Below are 20,296 nucleotides of genomic sequence, written 5' to 3' on the forward strand. Positions count from 1 at the left end.
GTCACGGCAATGGGGGAAACTGAGACACAGAGCATGCAGGGGGCTGAGAGCCATGAGTAGAACCTAGGAGCCTTATTCTCCCCACTGTGCCACACCCGGCAGACCGGCCTGGCTCAGATGGTGGCAGAACAGGGTCTTTGATTTGGTGCCCACACAGTGGGGACAGCCCAGACAGCAGCTGAGCAGCTCCCCACAGCCAGTCACATCAAGCATAGAGCCTGGGCTGAGTCCTCGAGCCGTTCCCAGAGCCTAGGCCAAGTTCCTGAGCCGTTCCCAAACTCAGGGGCCACTCCGGGCCAGCGACAGCTGCCCCAGAGCTGGAGAGGTGATATGAGCTCTGCCTGTGTATTTACCTATAACCATCCCAGCAAAACACAGCACTGGGGGCTGGCTAGAGAGGGATGCACAGGGAAAGAGGAAGAGATGGGGGTGGGAGGTAGATGGACAGATAGATGCTGGTGGAAGGATAGACCTGGACGTAGCGCATCGTCGATTTCATGCATTCTGTGTGCCCCCACAGCTCACATAGAGGGACCTATTACCCAAACTCCGCAAACAAACCCACGTCTGTTCCTTTCAGGAAGTGTATGAAAAGCCCCTACTAAGCCCTGGAGTGTGGAGGCTGGGTTCCTCTGGAGAGCTTCATTTATCACAGTCCGCTGGAGCCAAGGGGGACTTGAGGCAGCGCTTTGACTTCCCAAACAGAGCTCTGCCTTACAGCCGACCGACAGACGCAGGGGGTGGGGGGCGGGCTGTGTATACCATGACATTGCACAGCACATTGCTGGCCCTGGATTCTCCCCAGCTAGCGGAGCAGAGACACGAGGCTTCGAGGTGGGGGGAGAAAGAAAGGGGTGGGAGGAGGGTGGAGTTTTTCTTGACCCAAGATCCTGTTTCAACAAGTGACCCTGTCCAGAGAAGGAGAGGGGCGAAGGCGGGAGCTATTTAAAGACAGCTGGCAAGTCTTCTCTCTCGACTGATTTTTCCTTTCCTCCTCCTGCGTTCCTTCCATCCAGCCCCTGGCGAAGATGGGGAAAGGGGTGAGTAGGACGCCTTGAGTGCGTTTTAAGGGGATCGTGCTGGGAATGGCTTGAATGGGACTGAAGCCGACAGTGGTGCTGTGGTAGAAAAAGAAGCAGTAAAGAAACCTAAACTAAACGCCAAATTCCCTGAAGGAGAAGTGGGTAAACTCCAGCTACCCGAGTCTGTCCTCAGCTACGCGACTGGGGAACGAGGCACTGGGGACCTTCAAAGTTTGAGACAGGAGTGAAGCAGCAACAAACAAGGGGGAACACGGGCATGCATCTTTATGGGGTTTGTTTGTGCAGCTTAGAGGGTAGGCAGGGCCAGTGATTAATATGTGCTAGGGCTGAGAGCCGGCACCTCTGGGCCTGGCCGTTCAGAGCCCCGACACCTCTGGGCCTGGCACTTCCTAGCCCCAGCACCTCTGGGCCTGGCAGTTCATAGCCCTGGCACCTCTGGGCCTGGCAGTTAATAGCCCCAGCACCTCTGGGCGGCCCTGCCCAGAGGATTCAGGGGGCCTTGGGTCTTTGGCTGCAGGGGGCCCCCGCTTTGGTGGTAATGTGGAAGTGGGGGGTCCTTCCACTCCAGGACCCACCACCGAAGTGCCCCAAAGACCTGAGGCGGGGGCCCCCCGCCACTGAATTACTGCCAAAGACCCGGCACTTCAGCGGTGGGTCCCGCTTTGGCGGTAATTTGGTGGCAGATGGTCCTTCCACCCTGTAGCAGAAGGACCCCCGCCGCCGAAGACCTGAAGCGGAAGAAGCTCTGGGGGCCCGGGCCCCGCAAGAGTTTTCCAGGGCCCCCGGAGCAAGTGAAGGACCCTGCTCCAGGGGCCCCGAAAAACTCATAGGAGCCTGGGGCAAATTGCCCCATTTGCCTCCCCTCTGGGTGGCCCTGCCTCTGGGCTTGGCACTTCATAGCCCCGGCACCTCTGGGCCTGGCTGTTCAGAGCCCTGGCACCTCTGGGCCTGGCTGTTCAGAGCCCCGGTACCTCTGGGTCTGACAGTTCATAGCCCTGTCATTTCTGGGCCTGGCAGTTCAGAGCCCCGGTACCTCTGGGTCTGACAGTTCATAGCCCTGTCACTTCTGGGCCTGGCAGTTCAGAGCCCCGGCACCTCTGGGCTTGGCAGTTCCTAGCCCCAGCACCTCTGGGCCTGGCAGTTCAGAGCCCCGGTACCTCTGGGTCTGACAGTTCATAGCCCTGTCACTTCTGGGCCTGGCAGTTCAGAGCCCCGGTACCTCTGGGCCTGGCAGTTCAGGGCCCCGGCACCTCTGGGCTTGGCAGTTCAGAGCCCTGGCACCTCTGGGCTTGGCAGTTCAGAGCCCTGGCACCTCTGGGCTTGGCAGTTCAGAGCCCCGGCACCTCTGGGCCTGGCTGTTCAGAGCCCTGGCACCTCTGGGCCTGGCTGTTCAGAGCCCCGGTACCTCTGGGTCTGACAGTTCATAGCCCTGTCATTTCTGGGCCTGGCAGTTCAGAGCCCTGGCACCTCTGGGCTTGGCAGTTCCTAGCCCCAGCACCTCTGGGCCTGGCAGTTCAGAGCCCCGGTACCTCTGGGTCTGGCAGTTCAGAGCCCTGTCACTTCTGGGCCTGGCAGTTCAGAGCCCCGGCACCTCTGGGCCTGGCAGTTCAGGGCCCCGGCACCTCTGGGCTTGGCAGTTCAGAGCCCCGGCACCTCTGGGCCTGGCAGTTCAGAGCCCTGGCACCTCTGGGCCTGGCAGTTCATAACCCCGGCACCTCTGGGCCTGGCAGTTCAGAGCCCTGGCACCTCTGGGCTTACTGCATCAGTTGTGAAAGTAAAGAAAAATTACTTGAGCTCTGGCACCTCTTTCATTACAACTGAAGCACTGGGCAGGGGCCCCAGCTGTGCCAGGCCTGGTCTCTCATTCCATAATTGCCATTTCCAATGCACCCCCTCCCCTTCGCTGCAGGGAAACATTTTTGCAGCCAGGCGAACAATGCAATGGAGGCAGGACCGGCACTCGGGGTTTGAGCACCATAGGCGCACGGCAATTTTGCCGCCCCGCGCTCTGGTCCCGCGGCTCCAGTGGAGCTGCCGCAGTGGTGCCTGCGGGCGGTCCACCAGAGCCGCGCAAGGAGCCACTGTCTGCAGGCACGACTGCGGCAGCTCCACCGGAGCCACGGAGCACCGGACCCTCCGCAGGCACAACTGCGGCAGCTCCACCGGAGCCACCTGCCGCCCCCTCCAGCGAAACGGCGCCCACAAATTATTCTGGCACCCTCGGCGATTGCCTAGGCTGCCTAAATGGTAGTGCCGGCCCTGGACGAGGGTACCTCTTACCAAACAATGTACCTGCTGGGTAAACAGCCCCCTCGCCAGGGCTGGGTCAGACTCCAGGTGGGGGTGAAGGAGTTGGCCAGGGCATTGGCCCCGGGGGATTATTTGGAGGCATAGGCTGCGTTCCAAAAGCAAAATCAGCTCAGCTGTCCTCTGCATGCCACGGCCGGGATCAGAGAGCTGGCTTAGCCAGGAAGTTTGTTTGAATAAAGTGGGGCTCCCCCCTGGTGTTTTCAGCTCTTTGGGAACTTTTTGCAGCTGGCATTAAAAAATACCCAGACTGCTGCAAGCTGGCTCCACTCCACTGCCCCTTAAACGTCCTTGGCCTCCTGAATGCTGTTGAGACACGAGGGACATTTCGGAAGGAGCAATCCAGCCCAGCTATCAACCCCCCCTTGCATTATCAGGGATGGGCTTTGCAGCACTGTGGGGTAGTTTGGGGAGAGGGGGGCATGTGCCCCAAATTCCTTGGAACAGAATTCCTCCGACCTGCAAAGTGGAACGCCTCACTCTGCTTTGCTAATTAGTTACCCAGAAGCTGAAATGCAGAGTGGGTTGATTTATATATGTATGTAGAATGGTCAGATCTGTAGGAAATGCCAGAGCCTGGGAACCTTTGTGGAGCTAGGGATTGAGCATGAATTCATTAATGAGATTTATACACTGCTCCTAGCACAAGACTCATGGAAAACTGAAAAACACAGGGAACAGGCTATACAGCAAATAGTGTGTAGAAGAAGGATGATGAAGTGACAGTTTAGGAAGGCAGACTAGGGAACTACCCGTCAGGACTCCTCGTTTCTATTTCCAGTACTGGGAGGTGAATGGGATCTAAGAATGAGAGCAAGGATCTGGTTGTCAGGACTCCTGGGTTCTGTCTCCAGGTCTAGGAGAGAGTGGAATCTAGTGGGTATAAAGTGGTGATGTCAGGACCTGTGGGTTCTGTTCCCAATCCTGTCACTGACTTGTGGTGTGACCTTGGGCAAGCCACTTCAGTATCACCAACTGGCTAATGTGTATGTCTCCCTCTGATGGGTGGATCCAGGATTGATCAGATGTGTATCCTAGACCCTACAGTGCTTGTAGAGATTCTCTTCAGGCTCAGATGGCAGGGGGGCTGTGCCTCAGAAGGTGTGGGTTCCATCCCTGCTGTACTTCTGAAGCCCCATAGCTGGGACATTCCCAGATGATAACAGGTTTGTCACAATTTTCATTCACCTTTGACGTTCCCAAGCGGGAGGCACCACGGAGGGGCAAAGAGCTGTTCACAGAAGGATTCTTTTAAAAGTATTTTTACAGCCAAGCAATAATCTTACACAGAAGGGAGAATGAAAACCACATTGCCTGAAAAATAACTCTTCTCTTTAAACAGCTTCAGTAGGGAAAACAATTTCCTGCACCCACAGGAAGCACTCAGGATGGGGGCTTAAATGGGGGATAGCATGGAGACATGCATAGGAAACATGCAGGGCTAAGGGTGCTGCCTAGGGGATAGAACCTGATCTTCATGTGGGCGCATAGAACAGCCCACATGGAGCTCAGCACAGGATCTGAGCCTGCGATAGCATTTATCATTCTTTTATTATCTGGAGCTTTTTGAAGGTCTGCCACGTGACAAGCTCTCGCACTAATAATTAGGGGTGGCTGAAAATGTTCTGTGGACATTTATTTTCAGCGGGAAATCAGGTTTTTGACTCAATAAAACTTGTCGTGCAAAAGGTTGGTTTTCCGTGTATTTTCTGGGCCTTTTTTTGTTGGAAAACCGGAACACCTGAAAACCGAAATATTTTGGCCAAGAAAGCACTAATTCCCCTTCTCTGAGCTCATTTTTCGTTACTTGAATTTCTGGTGCAAAAACGTAATTTTTCCACGGAAAATTTAGATGAGAAGGAATTTTTGGCCTTCTTTCATCAAAATTGTCCATGGCAAAAACCACCCATTTTCTGAAAAGCTGCATGAATACCCAATAACAACATTTTGCATTGATACAGTGTCTTGCAAGAAGAGATTTCACAGCAGTTGCTCTGGTGACGCTTTGGGGGTCAGGAAACATAAATGAAGCAGGGTGCAGTTTTTCACTGTTATTCCTCTATGAGAACTGCCGCAATTGTCACATTTCTGTGTTCCGTGGCACCCCTGAAAATGTCACATCCACAGCAGGACCAGACCTCTGAGCCAAAACAACCTCTGGGTGAAAGGAGAATCCCCATTACCTAGGAGCAGTATGAGGCCTATGACACACAGCTAATTAGTTGGTATCCCAGCCAGTAGAAGGCAGTCATGCATCAGATGCACTAGCCAGTTCATTGCACTGTTGAAAATGACAGCGGGCCACAGCAAAAGAAATATTTACATGAGCGTATTGCAGTGTCCTCAGGGAGGCTCCTCCACAGACTCATGACCAGGGCTGTCAAGGGACCAAAGAAGTGTGACCCCCCCCCCCCACCATTCGACCATATCATGCTGAGCTCACTGCCTGCTGGGACAGGATTTGGAGAATTTAGACAGTGTTTGCTGGACAGATGTGGCCCCTAAAGCTCAGAGTCTGGTACCTCACTCACAACTCTCTGTGCAGCCACCCAGACATGGCACTTGCCTGCCAAGAGATGCCAGCTAGAAAGAGATGCAGGAGGGAGGATGGAGTAGATGAGCCACAGGGTCACATCTTGACCCCCCTCCCTGGGAATCATTGGCCAAGGAGAGATCTATGGAAAGGCAGAGTGGACAGGGATGGAGCAGCAGGGCTTCCGTGGGGATTCAGATCCAAACTCCACTGCTTCTCGAGCCCCCTCCCTTTGAGAGTCTTGCCATTCTGGGCAGATGTTAATTAAACCCAACAGCACCCTGTTTGGTCAGTGGTATTACCTCAGCCTCCAGCTGGGAAAACCAAGCCACAGCGTCATGCAGGGACTTGCTTAAGTTCTCACTACAAGTCTGTCACAGAAGTGGGAACAGAACCCAGGAGTCCTAGTACAGTCCTGCTCTGTACCATGGGCATGGTGCAGGCATGTGTAACTTCCCCAAGCTGGGGCTTTACCACGCCTCATCTGGCCCCCAGCGACTCCCTGTATAGGTCTCTGCCCCACCCAGTCACCTGGAAGAGGCAAGGCACAGCTGGGGCAGTGTTGGGGGTCCAGGCCATTGGCCCCATGTAAATCCCAGCCTGGAGCTCTGGGTCCCCCTCTAGTGTTAGGGATTAGAACTGCAGCCCCATGAAGCATGGCTGGCCAAAGGAGCGACACTCCTGTAATGGCCCTGATCCTGTAGCTCGTGCACCCAGTGAACGACTGGGGGGCGTGGGGGACACAAAGGGCTCAGGATAGGCCCCAGAGCATCTAACTCACCTGTGCCACTGACTACAGGGAGGGACTCATTCTGCCAGGTCTCCTCTTGCTGCTCGATGGTCCCTCTATAGGGCATCATTTGGCACTTGGAGGTTGTGAAGGTGAGGGGCAGAGAGCTGGGGCGAGGAGGGGGGCACGGATATTCCCAGAGATATACCAGATATACCGTGTTGTGGTAATCTAGCCTCTATGACTGAAAGATAGGGGGTCCCACCGGTGCTAGCCCAGCTTTGGGAGGGCTTTGCTGCCCCCAGTCCAGAGCCCCAAAGCAGGGCAAGGTCCATGCTGACTGCTTAGGGGGTGGTCTGGTGATGGCTGAGGTGGCTGACTGTAAGTGCCTCACCGCTGTCATTAAAGATCCAAGTACTTATGGCAAGAGGTAGCGTGTTAACCCTGGGGCCTTGCCCAGCTAGGCATGGGGTTCTGTTCCACTTGGCTGCTGCATCCCACCCCAGAAGGGGCTGCATTTCAGCAGCTGGAGCAGCAGATCCTGGAAGGTGTGTGGGACCTTTGCTGGGAGCAAGAGGTTGTCAAACAGACCTGAGAGCTCCTTAGCTATCTCCTTGCCGCATGGCGAAGGATCCCAAAGAGCTATGGAAACCACAGGCAGGAGGCTGGACTCATGAACCCTGGGAAGTGCCAGGACTATTCAACCCTTTATATGGAGCAGAAAGGAGGATCTATTCTCCCTTCCCCTTTCATGGCCTGAAAGACACTTTCTTCCTCACTCTCTTTCTTCCTGCGGGGAGCTTTTGGCTCAGACTCTCCTCCAGTCTCTAGAGACAGACATGACTTCCCTTGCAGACCAGGGCCCTCTGGCATCCTTGCTGCCCCGATCATAAACCCCAGGGAATAATTCCCTATTTGGATCTAACACACCAAGTCAAATAGGATCCAGTAAAACACGGCCCTGTCTGAGCTATGAAACTGACTGAGTCGCCCTGGGGACCGGCTGTGCCCCAAGACCATGCAATCCTGCCTGTACTGGCAGCACCAAACAGTGCCGTGACTGGGCTACCGGGGTCCCTCAGCATGGGCAGAGCCAAAAAGGACTGGAGATATGTTTGTAAAATGCGAAGGGGGCCAAGATCGGGGTGATTGACTTTCATGCTGCAGGGCGGGGAGCTGCAGGGGTCAGGAAAGATCCCCCATTGCCTACCTGGCTGGGGGCAGGGGGAGAAGGGGGTTGCGGAGGAAAGTCGTATCTCAGCAGCTGCCGAGGTCAGGGTAGTATGAACCAATGGCCTGTTCAGATGTGGAGAAAGGTGGGCTACTGGACAGAGGGACCAGGGGGTCTGATCCAGAGCAGGGACCTGCTGAGTTAGATGGGCCAGGGGGTGTGATCTGGAGTGGCAAATCCGAGACTCCTTTAAGAGGGTGCACTCCAGCCTCCTACTCCGTCCTCTTAAGGAGCCTGCTGACCCAGACCCAGACCCAGGCTCACGGCGGGAGATGCCCGTGCGGACCCTAGCTATGGGGGTGGGGGGCTGGGCTGTGGCTGCCTTTGAAATGGTTGGCTCTCATGGCACTGCAGTAGATCCCCCTGGGCCTGCACCTGTCTCCCTCGCTCTCACTCTGTTACAGGCTGTTCCCAGGAGTGGAGCCGGAGGAGAGGGAGTCCGGCATGCTGGAACTGGAGCCAGCGCCCCCAGCCCCGGGGGAAAGGGTTCCGCTTTGATCGATACAGGGGAACGGGAGAGGCTCAGAGCTGGGGGCAGAAACCAGTGGGGCCTGTGAAGAAGGCACCCTCAAATCATAGCTGGGGCTATGCAGAATGCCTCCCGCAGACATGGCCGGGGGCAGAGAGACATGCTCTGGAAATGCACCATAATGATACATGGGGAGTTGCAATTGGCAGGCTGGCCTTGTCCCGGGGACTCTCCCCAAATTCTGGCTGCTTTCAAGGTTCCTAACAGTTTCAATGCTTCCCTCCCTTCCCACCATCCCTACTCCCCCCCACTCCCTCTCCCGCCGTAATGTGACCCTTTGCTCATAGCGGTTGTTCTTGGCACTGGGGGGACTTTTCCATGACAGCAGAGAGCTGAGGTCCTCTTTATTTTCTGCCTTTGAATGAATGCTGCTTTCCCAGCTGCCTGGGCCCGCTCCCACAAGCTGAGCGCTCGAGTTCCCGTCTTTGACTCCCACATCTCCCTTGGGGGCCTATGCCCTATTGGGCTCCCGGATGCCCACCAGTGTGGGGAGGGCCAGGGCAATCATCCCAGGATGTGCCAGTCTCCTCTCAAACAACTCCCACCCCTCCTCCCGGGGGCCCGCAGTAATGAATCCCAGAGCCCCCTCAGGAGGAGCCCAAAGCAGCAGGAACCAGGGGAATTCAGTGTCTCTGCTTTGGCAGAGTGTCCCTGGGGAGGGTGAAGTCACTGGCATAGCATGCAGGGCACAGTGCTGTCTATGCCAGGGCAGCATTGGCAGGACAGCTAGAGGTCCCAGCCCCCCCACCCCATGTGCTGTTTGCTTAGCGCAGAGTGAACATTGGAAGATTTGAGGCTTGAGTTCAGTTCCCAAACACCAGCTGTCTCCCCGAGCTCTCTAGGCTGCTGGTCTCACAAATGAGGGCAGGAAGCTCACAAGAGCAAGATTCCTGATGTGATTCCCACCATTGCCTGTGATCGCTCCGCATGGGAATGCTGGGATAGGAATAGCCTCTCTCCTGGCATTCTGGCCCTGGGGCTCCTGCGTGGAGCAGAAGCAGTCTGCCATTGTCAGAGCGCCACCTGCAGACTATGGGGGCCGGGGCACTAGGAATGCCATCATCCACAGGGCCATGAGCTTTGGCTCATCCTTTGGATGATCTTAAAGCACATCACACTCATGCGCGAGCTGAGCCTGACACCCCTGGGAGGGGAGTCAGGATCATCCCCACTTTGCAGAGGGGGAAACTGAGGCATGGAGCAGGAAAGTGACTCACAGTGTCAGAGCTCAGAGGAGCATTTCCAGAGCATGTCTCCCTGTCCCCGGCCACGACCAGGACCCCATGGTGCTAGGCGCTGTACATAATTTATTAGGTGTATTATAGTAGCATGTCAGAGCCGCAGCCATGACCAGGACGCCATGGAGCTAGGCACTGTGCATCATTTATTAGGTGTATTATGGTAGCACCTCAGCACCCCACCCATGCACTGGGACCCCATGGCACTAGGCACTATATGAACACAGAACAAAGAGACAGTCCCTGCCCCAAACAGCTTCCAATCTAAGTTTAAGATGAGAGGCAATTGGAGCAGAGCGACCCACAGATGGAGCAGCCTGAAGAAACATCCATTCGCCTGTTCCTGGCTGTGGTCCTGCTTTTCTGATCTCTTGCATCCAGGCAGGGCGGGGGGTGGGGGGAACACAACTCCCCCTCTCCCACTTATGCATCTCGTCTCCCCCAGGCCTGACCTGACACAGCAAGTGTTGCGGGAGAGAAACCAGGAATGTCTCGGCCCTGCTGCAGGAGATGCCGTTCCCTGGAGACCTGCCTAGGTTTTGTCTGAGGCCCAGAGCATCCGGGGACCGGACACTTGGGCTGTCCTGAGCTGCCAGGTGGCCAGAGCTGGGTTCTGTTCTGCATTGGTTGCTCTGAAGTCCTGGCTGAGGACCTGGCGTGGTGGTGGTGGGAGACTCTATCTGCACTGTATTTCATTCCCACTTGCCACTCAGCACCTTCTTCCAGGGGGATGCTCTGACCTGGCTCTGGACCTGCCAGGGGGTGGCCACAGCCCAGCCAGTCCTGGGCTCCCATGCCTAGTCGTGATCTTCTTGCTGAATGGCTGCCGTGAGTTGGGGTGCTCCTCCTCCCTGTGTCTTTCTCCTCCCTGTGGGTTTGTGTGGCTTCTGGGGTCCCCTGCCCACTGAGGTAACACTGCCCCCCTTTCTTCTCCTCCGGTAGGTTGGGCGGGAGTATTCGCCAGCGGCAACCACCTCCGAGAATGGCGGTGGCAAGAAGAAGCAGAAGGAGAAAGAGTTGGACGAGCTGAAGAAGGAGGTGAACCTGGTAAGGATCCGATCCATCCCATGGGCACTGCTGGGGGGCCAGGCTGCCAATGCCTGGTGCGGGAGGGCCCTTGACCTGTTCCCCCCCCCAAGGCAGGTCACCCCCCTCCATGCTTATGGGACTGTGAGGTTGCTTCCCCACATCCTTGCTAGATCTTGCTGGTCACCCCTGTGATCAGCACCTAGCATCAGACACCAAGGCAATAGAAGGCAGAAACAGTTGATGGAAGGATGGATGGATGGATGGATGGATAGTGCAAGTGGCTGGCTGCTGGATAGATGGATGGTGCAGGTGGATGGGTGGATAGAGTCTACAAATAAATAGAAGCAAGAGGAAGACTGAGGACAGGGTAGGCCTGATACTCAATGAGGGAGGGAAAACAATAACTGGAAATGTAGAAATGGCAGAAGTGTTCAATGACTTTTTTGTTTTAGTTTTCACCAAAAAGGCTAGTAGTGATTGGACATCTAACATAGCAAATGCCAGTGAAAATGAGGTAGCATTGGAGGCTAAAATAGGAAAAGAACAAGTTAAAAATTACTTAGACAAGTTAGATGTCTTCAAGTCACCAGGGCCTGATGAAATGCATCCTAGAATACCCCAGGAGCTGACTGAGGAGATATCGGAGTCATTAGCAATTATCTGTGAAAAGTCATGGAAGACGGGAGAGATTCTAGAGGACTGGAAAAGGGCAAACATAGGGCCAATCTATAAAGAGGGGAATAAGGACAACTCGGGGAATCACAGACGAGTCAGTTTCATTCAGTACCCGGAAAGATAATGGAGCAAATAATTAAGTAATCAATTTGCAAACATCTAGAAGATAATAAGGTGGTAAGAAACAGTCAGCATGGATTTGTCAAAAACAAATTGTATCAAACCCACCTAACCGCTTTCTTTGACAGGGTAACATGCCTTCTGGTTATGAGAGTGTGACGAAACGGGGCATTTTCCTGGTTAAGCAGTAGATGTGGTATATCTTGACTTTAGTAAGGCTTTTGATACTGTCTTGCATGACCTCCTCATAAACAAACTAGGGAAAATACAACCTAAATGGAGCTACTATAAGGTGGGTGCATAACTGGTTGAAAACCCACCCCAGGAAGTCATGGGCAGCAGGCTCCGATGGCCCAGCGCTCTGCCGGCGGGCCTTTCGGATCTGGTTCTGTTCCCAGGACATTCCGCTCTCTTGTTAGTCTGCCTGTGACCTTCCCTCACTTCTCCCCTGGCAGGACGATCACAAGCTGTCCCTGGATGAATTGGGCAGGAAATACCAGGTGGATCTGTCCAGGGTAAGTCAGGACATGTCAGTGTCTGTGGGTTGGTGCCCCTCCCCCACATCACCCTCTCCCCAGAACTTACCTCCCCTCCCCGTTGCTCCCCCTCCACTATCGCCCCTCGCTCCCTGCTTTCCACTTCCCAGACTGCGCTGCCATCCTGCCCCACACCACTGTCCGATGACAATCGCGGCAGCATCAGCCATTGCAGGTACCCTCCTGCTTCCCCCCTTCCGGCACCACCTGACCTCAACCCCCTGCCAGATCTTGAGAGAATTTCCCTTCACCCCTCCCTTAGGGTGGGGTCAGCCTGGGGCCTGAGCCTTCCCTTGTGAAGGATGGTCTGGGCCCTGATTCCCAGGCTCCTGGGTGCAGATTCTGTGCAGCGTCCGGGCCACTCCGTTCACCTGGTGCTCAAAATACAGGGAAAGGTCCCCCCCAGAAGCCCCAATGGGGGAGGGATTCCCCACCCAGAAGCCCCAGCAGCCCCCTGGGGAAGATGAAGCCCCTCCCCCTGCAGTGTGGGTGTTTGCCAGGGTGAGGGAGGGGCTTCCCCCGGGGACCCCTCCTCAAGCCTGGTTGCACTAGGCAGTGGGGGATTCAGGAAAACTGGACCCCGAGGGCTCTGTGATGTGTGTGTGCGTGGGGGGGAGGGAGCCTTGGGCAGTGGCTCCATTCCCTTCGCCAGCCGCTGGGTCAGGTGCAGGAGGGGCCAACAGTGTGAAATGCCAGAGATACAGGGGCTTCTCCGGCCTTTAGGTGCTTCGAACCCTGGTAGCACGTAACTGGCTCTTTCTGTCCCTTCCTCCTGCCCTCCCGTTTTGTTATTCCTTTGGATTCTGTGTCGATCCTTCTCTCCCCTGCCATCCCTCCAACCCCCCTCTGCCTGGGCAGGGTCTGACCAACATCCGCGCAGCCGAGATCCTGGTGCAGGATGGCCCCAACGCCCTCACGCCCCCGCCGACCACCCCTGAGTGGGTCAAGTTCTGCCGCCAGCTCTTCGGGGGCTTCTCCATCCTGCTGTGGATCGGCGCCATCCTCTGCTTCCTGGCCTACGGCATCCAGGCCGTGATGGAGGACGAGCCGGCCAACGACAACGTGAGCCACATGTGACCCGGAGCAGATCAGACACGGGGCTGGGGGAACCAAGTCATTCTGGCCTATGGCCCAGGGCTGGGTTCAGCTGGATTCTCCACCCCACACCTGGACTTTCTGGGGGTTGAACAAACCTCTGAATGGAACCTCACTGAAACTCCCCTGCTTCTGTCCTTCCCCTAAAGCCATGTGTGTGTGTGTGAGGGGGAGAAATTATAGGAGGGACCCTCTGTCCTGAACAGGGGCTTGGTCTTACCCAAGGGTTGTGACCAGGTTTTGCATGGCAGGGCCATAGAGTCTCATCCCAGCCTCCCAGAGATTTGTGAGAACCCGGCCTGGGCGCAGGCTCCAGGGATTTCATCCGTTCGGTCAGCTCACCAAACTCAACCCAGAGCAAGTGAGCAGCATCTCCTGGCCGAGGCAGGCAAAGCCGGGCTGAACTGTTCCCACCTGGACACTCCCAGCACTGGGGGATGGGTGAGGAATGGTTCACTGTCCCCCTGCACTGAAGGCAGGTTCCAAAATAACTCAGCCTTGGTTCCTAAATAAGAGCTGAAGTAACATGAGCAGGGGCAGCTCTGCCTCGACAGCCATCCCACCCTGAGGCTGATCTCGCCCGGGAGACCTGCAAGTGCTGCAGAGAGCAAGGAGGTTTTGGGGGGTGGAGGGTGCTCTCCCTTCACTGTCAGTGCTGGCCCCACTGCTCCAGTGCGGTGCTAGGGGGTGCTGTGCAGCAGGGAATGATGAGGGTGGCCCAGTAGGGGGTGCTCTCCCTGTGGAGCCAGTACCAAGCACAGTGGCCAGGGGTTCTGTGCTGACCTGGACCTCGCCTTTGGGATGAGACACCATCCCAAGACCCAACTACTTGTGATTATTAAGGAACCAACTGTTCATCCCAGTTGGGGTGTTAGCCCCTGGTCCCCAGCTAAACTCCATCTCCAGTAATTACCTACTTCTCCTCACAGGATCAGATATTTGTCACTTCCTGTCCTAAACTGCTGGGCAGCGTCACTATGCGTCTGTTAAGCAGCTGCCACATCCCACCCCAGGGGTGGATCCATTGCGGCAGTGGGTGAAGAAATCCCCTATATATAAATAGTCTTCCTCTCTCCCCAGCTGTACCTGGGCGTAGTGTTAGCTGCTGTGGTCATAGTCACTGGCTGCTTCTCCTACTACCAAGAGGCCAAGAGCTCCAAGATTATGGATTCCTTCAAAAACATGGTACCACAGGTAGGAGTGCCCCTCACCCATCCTCTGCACCCTGCTGGCACCACGTGGCATGGGAAGGGAGCACCAATGAAGGGAGGAGCCTGACCATCTGAATGAAGGCAGCTCAGGCTGGAAGGGTCATGGCCAAGCTACAAAACATTGATTGCAACAAACCCACAGCTACCTAGGAGTGCCCACTTCATGGGGGAATAGAACCTGGGTCTTCCAGCACCTAAGGCCCAGCCTCCTGAGCTAGAGGAGGATCCTCACTGACTGCTAGCAATATAGGGCCCCATGTCACACAGACAAGCAGTTCTGATTCATCCAGTAGAGGGAAGAATTTTCCCCTCTAAGCCTCCCTTTTGATCCTAAATCTCCTTGACAGGAGAGACAGACCCAAGCAGCACAAGTGGAATCTGGGTTGGGGACACCTGTAAAGGCTTAGGGCAGGGTCTGGGATTTTGGTCCATTTGGGAAACATGGGTCCAAGTCCAGTTTCAGGGTGTTAAGATCTCGGCTGGTCCCTTACGGGGGGAACCCAGCCAGTGTGGTTCCAGAACTCCCTCTAGTGGCAGTCAGGCCACAAATAGGAGTCGATGAGCCCATGACAGCCATGGGGAAATGGCCTTTTAGCTCAGTAGCAGCTGATGTCTTTAGACCCAGAGTTCCCAGATTCCAGGGGCACGGGCATGGCGTTGCAAGAGCTATTGTTGCCGAAATATCCCAGGCCATCGCTGAGCGATGGGAGAAGAGAACACAGAGCTGGAGGCTCTCCAGGGATCCCTGAGCCCATCTGGGGGATCCACCTCCTCCCTGAGCTGGCAGCACAGCCAGGGGGCCATTTCTGAGTTTGGATGCAACCGTGCTTAGCTTTTGATTTTGTCCCAGTCTCTGAGGCCTCCATGCTTCCTCCTTCCAGCCAGTCTCTGAAACGCTGCATTGATGGGCTGGGATCCCGCTCTCCCGCTGGTAGAAATCGGGAGTCACCCCACTGAAGTGGAGCAGGCCTGTGCCATGCCTTGCCTGGTCGGCGGCAGGAGAGCCCACGGGGCGGGGGCAGGCAGTCCCAACCCGGAGAGAGAAGATCCAAACGGAGCTGATTGCTGAGCGCTAGGGATAGGGGGGGACAGAGAAGCAGCTGCAGTGGTGGGTGGGCAGCACTTCCCTCTGCTGGCTGGAAGAGGGGGCGCAGCTGTGACCCCCCACACACCGTGAGAATCCAGAACTCCACTGGGAGTTTCACCCGAGCCCAGAGCAGGCCAAGCCCTGGGTAAGTGTGGGGGTGGGCTCAGGACACGCTGGTGCAAGGTAAACCGCATGCACTTGCAGCTTTGCTCACAGCTTCTACTGGCAGGGCTGTTCTGCAGGGCTCTCCCACGAGGGGCTGGGACCCATCAGGGCAGATGGGGGTCAGCTGTGCACAGCAGGCTGGGGAGTTACAGGGGGCTCCAGGGGTGCAGGAGCTGGGTGCAGTGCTCTTGCCTTTACCTCTCCTTCTGGTTGCGTTGGGCAGCAAGCCCTGGTGATCCGGGAGGGCGAGAAGATCCAGATCAACGCCGAGAACGTGGTGGTGGGAGACCTGGTGGAGGTGAAGGGGGGAGACCGGGTCCCTGCTGATCTACGCATCATCTCCTCCCATGGCTGCAAGGTGAGGATGGCAGGGCTGGGCCCTAGGCTGGCGTGGGGGCTCCATGGGCTAGAGGAGAGGGAGGCATGGCCACTATAGGGCAGCCAGTGCTGCTCTGTTTGGCCGTACGGACAGATGGACCCTGCTTTGTCTATCTTACACCAGAAGGCTTATGAGGCCTTGCTGCTCTCGTGGCCCTATGAGATCTACCCACAGGGCCATATAGGGGGATATTGGTGCCGTCTTTCTTGGAAGGGCTGCTGTGGCCCACCCCTTGGACTCTGTAGAGATCCTCATACTGGGGGGCATGTAGAGGGGCTCTGTCTCCTGTCCGATCCCCACGGCAGCAGGCTATGTCAGGACAGACTCAGGGGAGGTCGCAGGGTCTCGGCCTGGCTGAATCTCCAGATCCCTTGTAAACCCAGGGCTCCCCTGCAGGGATGGGGTGAAAGTGAAGCTGGGCTGTCCCTGTATGCCTGGTTGCAGCATCCCTGAATCCCCCACTGCCAACCCCCCCCCCCCAGCCCTGTCTGATGAGGGCCCTATCCTCTCCCCTGCCCGCGATGATAAGCACCCCGGATCCAACCGTCGCCCCACCAGCTGCTGAACCCCTCCCCCCTTCCATCCCTAAACTCGAGTGTCCACGTGCTCCCATGCCTCCACCCCCCCACCCCACCCCCATCCCAGCAGTGCAGCTGTCAGGCGCCTGCAGTGAGAGCTGGGAGCCAGGACTCCTGGGTTCTGTTCCCAGCTCCGGGAGCCTGCCAGCAGCCCAAGCTCTGTGCAGAAGGCCCCATGTGAACTAGTACTGAGGATGGGGGGCACTCGAGGGGTGGGACATGGGAGCCCCAAGAGCAGAGGGATTTGTCCATCTGTGTATAAGGACAGAATTGGGGCTTATGGGCTGATGACAGGGACAGGGGATGGATAATGACTGAGGCAGATTGCCCCCGTGCTATCTGTCTGTCTGTCTGTTCCTCTCATCTCTGTCTCTCTTGGGCCCCGAGGCTCCTGACCGGCCTCCCGTTGCCTCGGCAGGTAGATAACTCCTCCCTGACGGGCGAGTCGGAGCCGCAGACCCGCTCCCCCGAGTTCACCCACGAGAACCCCCTGGAGACCCGCAACATCTGCTTCTTCTCCACCAACTGTGTGGAAGGTGAAGGGGGGAGGAGGCTGCTGATCCCTGCTCAATTTAGGGCCCGTCCCTGGATCTGCAGGGCTGTCCCACATGTGCCCCGGCACGGAGCCTGGGGCGGTTATGGAGCCCTGAAATCAGTGTGCGGGGGACGGGGGAGGGACTGAGCAAAGGGGAGTTGAAATGGCCAGACTGGGGGGAAATGAGAAGGGTTATTACCCCCAGGGCAGCCTAACTCCAGAATTGCAGAGGCAGTGCCAGTGAGGGTTCCCGGGCAGGCGACTGGGCAGCAATGCCAAGAAGGTCTGGCCCTGGCACACAGACCGCTGTGCTGAGAGATGCCAGAGGGAATGCTGTGCTGAACGGAGAGCCCTGAAGGCTGGTGGGGCCTGTTGCTCAGACAAGGGCCTAACCCCAGAGACAAACCAGGCCTCCATCCCCGCCAGACCTATCACCCGCCCAATGGGTGGCATGTGCTTGCCTGCTAACAGTGAGGGGCCTTGTCCAGTCCTCATGCTGCCAATCAGGGGCCAGCCTGCTGGGATGGGCTGAGACCCCCGCAAGCTCATTGCACAGAATAGCCACCAGGCAGGGTTCGAGTGGATCCCTGGAGGGACAAAGGCTCCTGGTCCAGGGCTGAGAGGATACCCAGAGCCCAGACAAGCGATGCACGGGGGAGTTGCTACATTGTTGGGGTCCCTCAATCCATCCTTTACCAGAGCTGCTCCTGAGCCCCCTCCCAGCCCCAGATCCCTCACTCCAGTTCCAGTCTTCCCCCCAGAAGTATTGAAATACCTGTCTCCCCTCCCCCACCACTGCACTAGGCACTGCCCGGGGTATCGTCATCTCGACCGGGGACCGCACAGTGATGGGCCGCATCGCCTCGCTGGCTTCGGGGCTGGAGGTGGGCCGCACTCCCATCGCCATGGAGATCGAGCACTTCATCCAGCTCATCACCGGGGTGGCCGTCTTCCTGGGCCTCTCCTTCTTCATCCTCTCCCTCATCCTCGGCTACACCTGGCTGGAGGCCGTCATCTTCCTCATCGGCATCATCGTCGCCAATGTCCCGGAGGGGCTCCTGGCAACCGTCACGGTAACAGGTTCCGCTCCTGCGCTACCCAAGGGTGGGGCTGGGTGTCTGGCCAGGCCCCCTGGCACAGTCAGTGCAGGGCGATCTGACCACACTGGCAGTGCCAGGTGCAAATCCCCCCCACCCCCATGCCTGCTCTGACTGCCCCCCCTCCGGCCCGCAGGTGTGTCTGACCCTCACCGCCAAGCGCATGGCACGCAAGAACTGCCTGGTGAAGAACCTGGAGGCAGTGGAGACACTGGGCTCCACCTCCACCATTTGCTCCGACAAGACAGGCACCCTGACCCAGAACCGCATGACAGTCGCCCACATGTGGTTCGACAACCAGATCCACGAGGCTGACACCACCGAGGACCAGTCCGGTGAGAGGCCGTCACTGCTACCTGCCACCTGTTCCCCCCACCTCCGCTGCCTGTGCCCCCCACCATCTGTGCCATTACCACTCCACCACCCTCTTCCCTTCCACCAGTGCCGTCACCACCCCGGCGCCCCTGCTCACATCCCCGCCACTCACACCGCCCCCCGACACCACTGTGTCCTTCTGCCTGCCACTACCCCACTGCCCAAACCCCTGGGACTGCCACACACACACCCCCTGCCACTATCTCCACCACCTAAGTCTAGGTTTACGTCAGCACTTTTGCTGGTAAAACTTTTGTCAGACAGGATGTGAAAAAAATCACACCACTGACCAACGTAAGTTTCAGTGATGAAAGCACCGGTGTGGACAGCCATAGCTACTGCTGCTCGTTGCGGGTGGTTTAATTATGCCGGCAGGAGAGCTCTCTCCTGTCGGCACAGAGCGGCTACATGGGAGACCTGACAGTGGTGCAGCTGTAAGGTGTGTAGTGTAGACATAACCTTAGCCTGTCCTGTGAGCAAACTCTCATTCTCCACACACTGGGTAACAATGCAGCATATGGGGGAAACTGAGGCAGAAACAGGACTCATACAAATACTATTCCCACTTTGTCACACTCCCCCACTGTGTGCCCTCACCCCCCATCCCTACCTAAGCGCCATGCCAACTCCACCTATGCTCTCACATACCACCCACCATTGTGTGCCGTCACCCCCCACCTCTACCCATGCCCCCCACTACCACCACTGCCTGCACCCTCCATCACTATCCCCCTCGCCCGTGCCCTTGCCCCCTGTCATCACCACCCATGTGCCATGGCTGCCTGTACCCTACACCCACGCCCCCTGTGCCTCCCACCACCCCATCTGTGCCCCCTGACACCACCTCCACTCCGGCTACCTGCTCCCCTAACTCATCATCTTGTGTATCTCCTCACTCCAGCCATCCTTGCCTCCCCCCATCTGCATCTGTCTAACCCCTGGTGCTGCTTCAGGGCAGGGCTGAGGTGAGGGTACGGGGGGAACTTGTGGCACTGCAGGGTCAGCTGTGCTGAGCCCCAGAGTGTGCCCTGGGCAGAAGGTAGCATGGCAGTGCCTGCAGGGTGGATGTGGCAAGCCCTCGCACACAGCACCCATGTTCCATGTTCCTCTCCCGAATTCCTGGCTCTTCTTTCCCTTGTTTGCCTCAGTCTCAGTTCGATCCCATGGGACCTGACATTGGGAGGCTCTGGTTTGGAGACCTGGGCACCTCCCAAGAGTAGGCTCTGCTGGATTAGAGATTGCAGGAAAGATCCTGGCTGCTCCATCCAGACCTCTCTTGGCAGGGGGTGCTGTAGGGGGCGGGGCAGGAGCACTGGCTGTGTGGGGAGTTCCTAGCTACTCCAGTTCCAGCCTTTGCCAGAAGGGGGCACTGTAGGGGGGCAGGGAAGGAGTACTGGCTATGGGGGGAGTTCCTGGCTACTCTAGTCCCAGCCTCAGTCAGCAGGGGGCGCTGTAGGAGGTGGGCAGGAGAACTGGCTATGGGGGGGAATTCCTGGGTACTCCAGTCCCAGCCTCTGCCAGAAGGGGGCATTGTACGTGACAATGCTGCAGCCAGGCAGTGGGGCGCAGCTCACTGCTCCAGTCCTGTGGTCGGGGGTCTGGGTGGGGTCATGTGGCTGACTGGTGTGTCTCCTGCCAGGTGCAACCTTCGATAAGCGCTCACCCACCTGGGCGGCCCTAGCCCGCATCGCCGGCCTGTGCAATCGAGCTGTCTTCAAGCCAGGCCAAGAGAACGTCTCCATCTCCAAGGCAAGCTGGGTTCCTGGACCCCACCCCTCACTCCTGGGCTCCCTGCACAGCTCC

General features: G+C 57.1%; 1 protein-coding gene across 1 annotated transcript in view; it reads left to right on the forward strand.

Annotated features, from left to right (window-relative positions):
- The first annotated feature begins 878 nt into the window (after window positions 1–878).
- Window positions 879–20,296, forward strand: part of LOC115639422 (sodium/potassium-transporting ATPase subunit alpha-2) — a 34,058-nt gene continuing 14,640 nt past the window's right edge. The window contains exons 1-10 of the mRNA XM_030542141.1: window positions 879–1,040; window positions 10,554–10,658; window positions 11,891–11,950; window positions 12,830–13,033; window positions 14,147–14,260; window positions 15,753–15,887; window positions 16,905–17,022; window positions 17,826–18,094; window positions 18,255–18,453; window positions 20,133–20,242. Of these exons, the coding sequence (XP_030398001.1) occupies window positions 1,029–1,040; window positions 10,554–10,658; window positions 11,891–11,950; window positions 12,830–13,033; window positions 14,147–14,260; window positions 15,753–15,887; window positions 16,905–17,022; window positions 17,826–18,094; window positions 18,255–18,453; window positions 20,133–20,242 (1,326 nt within the window). The 5' untranslated portion in view covers window positions 879–1,028. The remainder of the gene's footprint in view (window positions 1,041–10,553; window positions 10,659–11,890; window positions 11,951–12,829; window positions 13,034–14,146; window positions 14,261–15,752; window positions 15,888–16,904; window positions 17,023–17,825; window positions 18,095–18,254; window positions 18,454–20,132; window positions 20,243–20,296) is intronic.

Source organism: Gopherus evgoodei, chromosome 24 (genome assembly GCF_007399415.2).
Source record: "Gopherus evgoodei ecotype Sinaloan lineage chromosome 24, rGopEvg1_v1.p, whole genome shotgun sequence".
Taxonomy (NCBI): domain Eukaryota; kingdom Metazoa; phylum Chordata; order Testudines; family Testudinidae; genus Gopherus; species Gopherus evgoodei.